The following is an 8280-nucleotide window of genomic DNA, read 5'->3' on the forward strand; positions in this document are numbered from 1 at the left end:
GCCTCTTTGTAGTATTCAACTGCCTTATCGTAATTTCCTTGACCATGATATACAGTGCCTATTTGATTTTTGTAAACCGGCAAGCTATAATGATACTCACCACCCTTCAACTCATTCTCTGTCATCTTTAGAGCCTTGGTGTAAAACTCAAGGGCCATGGTGAGATCTTTGAGGCCGTAATAGCAATTACCCATTGCGTTATAACACCTGGAAAGGATGTCATCAACTTGTGGCAGCTTTTCCATAAGGTCTAACGATAACTGCAAGCAATCAAGTGCTTTCTTGAAATCAGATTTCTTATAATAGATTTCGCCTTCGAAATACGAGTACAAGCCTTGGGTCTGTGTGAAATTCTCCACAGTTGTATCTTGGACTTTCCCAAGAGAATTAGCTGCTTGTTCCAACACTTTAAAAGCCTCACTAGGCCCGTTTTGGTCCCGGACATACAAGGATTCCCAACACTTTAAATGAGCACGAAAGAGTGAGCCTGCAGTGGAGAGGCAAAGAGTCATACAAACATCACATAAAAGATTTAAGGAAATCACCTTTGGACAACAAATGCTGGTCAAAAACATCGATAAGGGAACGATAGTTGTCCAGTAAGAAAAAAAATGTATGTCCATTGACACAGACTGATCAATTAACCTAGCAGTTCTTTCAAGATATGGTCGGTGGTGACAATCACTGAAACCTTATCAAGACCGCAACCAAGTTACCTCACTTATATGTCCAGAAATGAATATGCAGTTTTGATATCTAACACAAAGTGTCCCGTTCAATTTAAGCACTTTGCCACCGGTTTCTCACAATAAGAGAAGTGTTAGTGATTTCAGATGATGATCAGCGTTTGGGAGTCACTTTCAGCCGTTAATTGTCTGTATTCCAAGACACGAGTGATGATAAAATCGCAGAGAAGAACAAGGGAACACTTAATGATGATTATCAAGACCGGCTTGCATTTAATTACGTGTATTTCTGGAAATAACTGTTTTACCTCGCTCTTAAAATCAAAATTCGAATGGGTATTCTACAATCATTTGCAAGGGGCAATTAAAGCACATTTCTTTTATGCATGCATGGACTACTAAGATACATGAATTTTGGATTCAGTTTTAATGATTTCTTTTTGAGAAAATGAAACGATTTAATTCTGTAATGACCTTTCTGAACTACATTCCCACAAAATTTTAAAAATTACTTGAAAAACACACTTTATCTGGGATCATGGATCTGTGTTACATTATTAATAAGCAGTTCCTTTTGTCGAAAACACACTATAATTTGTCGAACAAACCCTATCCATTTAATTATTTTCATTAAATTATTTTTTAAGCCAAAAACAATTATTCAAATCGATTGAAAATGTCGTAAAAGCCAACGTGTGCCTTTTATCCCTAGCGCCTAAACACCATTACATGTATGATGACATTGTAGGAAAATCCCATTTTCCTCTATGTCTGCTTTACAGTGAATACAAAGAAGTATAAAAATTCAACTGGTTTGCCACTTTCCAAATTCAGTAATTAACATTATTATTATTATTATTCCAAGAGGCGCGTAGTGCTTAGTTGGCTATAATAATCTCATATCCAACAAACGCGAGTGAAATAATCGTTTTATCAAAAACGCCCAAAAATTATGGATAAATCTTTCCTACTTCAGTAACTGATACTGTGGAGCATTGAATAATATCTCAAATACCATGATGGCTAAAGCCAATCAAAACGCAACAAATGCATTATCCAATGAACTATGGTAGTTAAAAAAAAAAGTACTAGTATATCCCAAGGATAGTAAACTACTACGAATAATTTGTTGTTTACCAGTCCGTAACAGAACATTTAAAGTTTAAGCTTACAATGCACCTATTAAATAGTAGTGATCTTCGCTTTCGACATTCAAAAGACGTACTATACAAAGTCCACTTGAAACTGAAAATTGAAATGGAGTTCTGGGTTGTCAAAAGAACTAGCTTGAGAATTCGTGTAATCAAATTCAATTGGGTAATTGAGCTTCATATTCCCCTTGTGCACGCTGATGACGTCAGCAATCAAAGGCCTTCCAAAAAAAAGATTTTCCTACGAGCGACTTCAGCGGTTTCATTTCACAAATTGGCAAAAACTTCCTCAAAATTTATAACATTATCAGCAATGTAGTTTCTTTTCAATGTTACGTAAAGGGAAATTCCCTTCACTACTCTTTAAAGCGTTGTTTATTCATTCCTAAAAATATTCTGCCACGCTTCAGCCATCTCGTGTTCTATTGGTCAGAAAACTGACAGGTGAATTCATCCGTGCAACTTAGTTTTATTTTCTGAATACATTATTTTCTGTTTGATTGGCTAATTTACAACAGGCCACAACCTTGCTTTGTGTTACTGAACTGAAATTTAACATTTAAACTACCACATTGAAAATGTGGCAAGCGTCCGTTCATCGTGATTTGAAGCAATTACGAAGTTTGAAGAGCACTTAGAAATTATCTTTCAAGCAGTACAAACTTCCCGTGTGCTTTGAATCTCGAGGAACGCAGGTAGCTAGACGCATGAACCAACTGTTAAATGTTAAGTAGTAAAAAAATGTATCAGAATGCAATATAAATGTTCTAATTAAGAGTTGTTAAGTTTTTTAGATTATGTTAGAGTTCTGCCTTCTGGTTGCTGCGCAGAACATTCTCGCCGAAAGCGCGATGGATTATGGTGAAAAAAGCAAGCAAAGCCAGTGTAATGTATTTGTTTGAAATTCCGATTATTTTGTATGATCTTTGTCTCACCTGACTTTCCGTCATCACTGCACATTTTCGCCCATGATTTGAAAAGCTCGCATTTCTTTTCATTTGGCAGCAAGGCATTGACTAGTGACACAATCAAGGCATTGTCACGAAATTCACCAGGTATGCTGAAAAACCCTGACTCCAAGGAAATGTCTATAGCAAACTCGTAGTTCGCACTGTCAGTGGTAAACATCTTAAACGCTTTAACATAGTCAGCATCTACAAATCCTGCTATGTCTTTCAGTTTAGACATAAAAATCTCATAAAAGTGCCCCTTTGCTTTGGTGTACGATTCAACGAAAAGTTCATCGTCCTTTATGCTATCTGCATACTTTTTCAACAGTGGATGAATGTCATACATCAATTCCTTTTCTTCTCTGTTCACAACGGAAATGATGGCACTGGTTTCTAGCCCCTCAAGCTGAGCCACAGTTTCTGGCACACTAATGCCAAGAACCTGTGCTGCTGTGGAGACAGAGAATGGGCCACAAAACAAAGAAAGTGAAACTGCTGATGCTTTCAGGCAGTCAGATGGTAGTGTGTTGAACATTTCATGGATCACAGATTTTTCACCATGACCAACTCCTTCCTCATAACCATAAGCTTTTTCTTTGGCATCTTGAAGTTCTTCATGCTTGGACTTCGGTGTGTCCCCTTTCTCTTCAAAATCCCGGACAAATCTCTCAATTTCATTGATCAGGTCGCTGGGACGTTTCCTTTCCTGTTTCAAAATTGCTGCTAACCCTTTCAAGAGAAGAGGTTTCCCATTGCAGACACTAAGTAACTTCTCTTTTTGCACCATGTTAATGTCAGTAGGCTCGTCAGAAAGAAGGATTTTTTCCGAAAAATTATCTCCAAGTGGTTTCAGTTCATAATCCACCACTTTGTTGACCTCATTCAATGGCGTCCTTGACGTCAAAAGTATCCTTAAAGCTCTCGTCTGCCTGTCTTTATAATATCCTATAAGCTTTTCTAAGAACTCCATAAACGATTTTTTTAAGTTCCTGCCTTCCTTCCCCTGTCCCGAGGTAAACTCTTCAACGTTGTCAAAAAGAAAAAGCACAGGCAACCCCTCGCTTTCTTCAAAAGCTTTCTCCAAGACTTTTCCCACTACAAAACTCATATCTACGTATCCAACACGCACAGTAAGGGTTAGCTTGTTCATGAGGCTAAAATATAGAGCTCTCATATCTTTTGCCTCTCTTAGATCGAAAATATAAGACTTCCCTCCACGCCATTTTGAGGAAATCTCTTGAGCAAGGGTTGTCTTTCCAACTCCTCCCGGGCCGTGCAAATTAACAACGGATGATTGCCCTGCTTCAAGTGTTGCTGTGATCCTCTTGAGATCGTCGTTCCTTCCTTGTAATTGTTTCTCCGGATCATACAGAAGCGGATGTGAAGCTATAAAGTTTTCAATAGTCTCACTGATTTCCTCCTTGTTGCTGGATTTTGAAGCGACAAAATCTTTGACGAGAGCGAGTTTTCTATTCGAGACATAACCAAGCTCTTGTAGACGTCTGAGACATGACAAAAGATCTTCGTTTTGAAGAGAGTAAAAGTGTTTCCCAAAAATGCTCTTCGACAACTTCACAACCTCCGCTGATTCTAGAGGAGAAAACTTATTGGAGATGTCTCGAAAGAGTTGGTTTAACGTGAAGGAATGAACAACTGTGGACGCCATATTTAAATTAGGAGCTGCACAACGCGAATGTTGTCGCCCCTCGAGTCTTCCTTTCTTATTGCGCATGCAGTCTCAAAAGGCGAGAAAGCAAGTTTGATTGGTTATTTAAAAAAGCATCAACGTGACCGGAAGTAAACAAGAGCAGAGGGATGGCGGAAAGTCCCACAGGGACTACGCCAAGAAAAAAAAATGCCATCCCCGTAAATGACAAACAACGCTCTAAAAGAGGATAAAATATAAAATAAACGGCTCGTGTAAGCCAGCTCATGGATTAATTAGATTCCTAAGAAGGGAGGGTGGGGGAGGGATGAGTGGGAATGGGTTTCTGCCAGGGTAGTAGCAGGGAGCATAGGATGTGGGATGTGGGCTTTGTTATAGCTTGTTGATAATGTATGTTGATATTGAATTAACCCTTTTCTTCTCTTCTTTGAACAATCAGTTTATCCAATGTTAAAAGCGGCTATGTCACGCAAAATGATGTAATTTCGTGACACCAAAGTTGCCGAAAAAGTAGAATGAGAGATTGCAATAACCACTTAAAACTGTTGAACAACATAAAACAAATACAGCAATAGGAACGAGAAGCATGGATGGACACAAATGAACAAGATTGACACAGATGCACTTAGGTAATCTTGCAAAAGAAGTCGGCACAACGTTTTTCAAGTTTATGGCAAATCGCTTGGATAAATGTCATTTCTTCTCAGAATCATCTTGTTCATGAAGTGACGATAATTTTATCAGTAAATGAATTCCACATTACCATTTTCAAGTTTTGAACTTGCGATTAACTAAAGATCTCCCCAAAACATGTGGCTCAGTTGGTTGAGCACTGGACTGCCATGTGGGAGGTCGTGAGTTCGACTCCGCCCTACCAACACTCAGGGTCTTTAACGAACTGAGGAGAAAGTGCTGCCTTTGTAATTACATCCGCAAATGGTTAGACTTTCAAGTCTTCTCGCATAAGGACGATAAGCCGGAGGTCCCGTCTCACAAATAACTTCCATGTTCATTAGTTCCCTGTGGGACGTTAAAGAACCCACACACTATTCGAGAAGTATAGGGGATGAAATTCCCGGTGTTGTGGCTGACCTATGTGTTCATATGAGTGGGTGGGTATAGCAGGTCCACATCAGCTGAATAGCTGCCATAATTTCAACCTGCTCAAACAAATAAAATAACAAACAAACAATAGCCCCTTTAAGTAAAACTCATCTAATATAACCGACGTTATTAGAAAGGAAAATTGATAAAAGCAGTAAATTCCTACTTTGGATAGGTGTTTCCACCAATATGGCATAGCTCCCCCACTTGATACATAAACAACATACATGTACTAACAACTCACATCCCCTCAATACACTATGACGTACACTCAAAGCGTCATCTTTTGAATCTCTTTACGTGGAAAATTGATGAACCAAATTAATTTTTATATTAAACATCGTGAATTCCAACTTTATATCCATGAAACTATTTCGGGTTAGATTTGTAAATAATTTGCTACTTTCTTGTAGATGATGTAAACAAAACAATGATCTAACAAATCAGTAAGTAGGCATCAATCACATTACACCTTATTCATACGCAGGAGATGTCCATGTACATTATTTATATAAATAAACATTTGAGAGGTACACTTCAAGAAAGCCAAAGCCAGAGGATTAAATGAGTCCCTCTCAGGGGGGTCCTTGTTCCCTTAAAAGATTTGCTTGTGTTTTCTTGTTCCCAAAATTACTTTTAAACTTGTTCCAAGGGAACATAAATAATTTTAGGGATAAAAAAGCTGGAAACAAGTTTAAATTAAAAGTAATTTCAGGAACAAGGGAACACAATATATTTTGTCATTGTTCCCCTGTTCCCCAAAACCCCTGGGAGGGGCTATTAGATGGCTTCTGGCCAGGTTAAAAAAAAAAAAAAAGAAAACAACGCTGCTCGAGTCTTACTCACGTCAATTTGTCACGCAATGTAATAGCCAATCAGTAATGCTCATTTTGGGATATAAACCAATCATATTGCGAGAAAACTATAGACAACGCTTGCCCTTTCTTTGAGTCATGATCTGAGTCACGCTCTGAAATAAACATTTTCTTTGGCGTTAAATATTGTGGTAAAAAACAAATCGAATGTGGTTCAGTGTTGTCTGTACTCTTATCGACAACAATATTCGTCATCACAATAGTCAAAATTTGTTGTGGACTATCTCGGCTGCACCTCATGAGTCCACAACATTTTGACCACTGTGATGACAAACGTTGTTGATAAGAATACAGACAACACTGAACTACGTTTAATTTTTTAATTTTTTCTAGCTTATAATGCACCTATCAATGTTAAGCCCCGCGACAACATAATTAGCCAAAAGTAGGAAAAGCCCACACCCTGGCATAAGTTAAGGTAGCCAGAATAATACCCTTTAGACCTTGCTGCACACAATAAGAGTGCAATGTATGTACCACTCACCTTTCGTTCAGCCACCTCTCACGAACGTGGGAATTTCATTTGAACGCCTTCTGGGGAGTTATTTTCAGGCAACCTCGTTCCCAGGGCCTTTCCCTCACTAGTTGGGGAGGGAACAGCCTTGGGAACAAAGTTGATTTCCAAACCGGGTTGGTGTTATGTGTGTCACCTTGCTTTTATTATTGTTGATTTCCAAGCCTTCTTCATTGTCGAAGATGGTGGCCATGTCAAATTCCCCACCCTAGGATATGTCGTACAATCCAAATCCCCACCTTGGGGACAGACCTCACAGTCAAAGCCCCATGGGTAGCCCGACACCTCCCCCCCCCCCCCCCACCCTCACCCTTCCTGGGGCTTAACATTGATAGGTGCATAAATACTAAGCAAAACACAAAACTGAATTTCAATCGTGTACTCCTGTACTAAGATGATGGCAATAAATTAACTAACAGTAAACCTGGGACAATCCCAACAAAATACGTGACTTTCAATAGAAATACTCATTCTCTGAATTACAATTTAGGCTTATAAAATATAGTTTTTAATATACATTAATTATCAAAGTATAAAATAATTATAGGGTTTATAGTACTTACGTACCAGTCCACAACAATAGCTCTTACACGATTTTGAAACTGGAGTAACTGCAGAATACCCCGCCACATCGAGTATCTTAAGAAGCTGGCTACGCGGTACGGGGAAAGAATTAAAGTCAAGATGGCGAAGTATCTTTACAAGCTGGCTACGCGGTACGCGGTACGCGGAAAGAATTAAAGTCAAGATGGCGAAGTATCTTTACAAGCTGGCTACGCGGTACGCGGTACGCGGAAAGAATTAAAGTCAAGGTGGCGAAGTATCTTTACAAGCTGGCTACGCGGTACGCGGAAAGAGTTAAAGTCAAGATGGCAAAGTATCTCAAGTAGCTGGCTACGCGGTACGCGGTACGTGGAAAATTAAAATTCCAGTGTACCTTACCCCTAACTGAACCGTAAAATGAAAGCTAAAATTTCAAACGACTGCTTAGGCTTAATCAGTAAACGAGTGCTATATTCTTCACACGGTCTCCGTAAAAAGAGTAGTTAACCGAACCGTAAAATGAAAGCTAAAATTTAAACGAGTGCTTATATGCCCAATACTGAAACGAGCGCTTAGACTTAATCAGTAAACGAGTGCTATCACAGCGTGCGGCGCACCTTGTAGCCAGCACAAATAACATTGCTGCACCATTTTGAAATCATTTGTTTATATAACGTTCTTTCGAGTCCACAGTTCCACAGTCTCTTGTCTGTGGAATTACTTAGGCTTTGACGCTTTAAGAACGAGGAATGTCACGGCGTACCGCGTACCGCGTAGCCAGCACATATAAC

The 8280-nt window shown here is 39.1% G+C and overlaps 1 protein-coding gene across 1 annotated transcript in view; it reads right to left on the bottom strand.

Annotated features, from left to right (window-relative positions):
- LOC138003590 (uncharacterized) overlaps positions 1-4499 on the bottom strand; it is a 32792-nt gene extending 28293 nt beyond the window's left edge. Inside the window, exons 1-2 of the mRNA XM_068849722.1 lie at positions 2773-4499; positions 1-487 (exon numbers count right to left, since the gene is read on the bottom strand). The exon at positions 1-487 is cut by the window's left edge and continues 629 nt beyond it. Of these exons, the coding sequence (XP_068705823.1) occupies positions 1-487; positions 2773-4453 (2168 nt within the window). The 5' untranslated portion in view covers positions 4454-4499. The remainder of the gene's footprint in view (positions 488-2772) is intronic.
- Between the last annotated feature and the right edge of the window lie 3781 nt (positions 4500-8280).

The sequence above is a fragment of the Montipora foliosa genome, chromosome 5 (assembly GCF_036669935.1).
Source record: "Montipora foliosa isolate CH-2021 chromosome 5, ASM3666993v2, whole genome shotgun sequence".
Lineage (NCBI taxonomy): Eukaryota > Metazoa > Cnidaria > Anthozoa > Scleractinia > Acroporidae > Montipora > Montipora foliosa.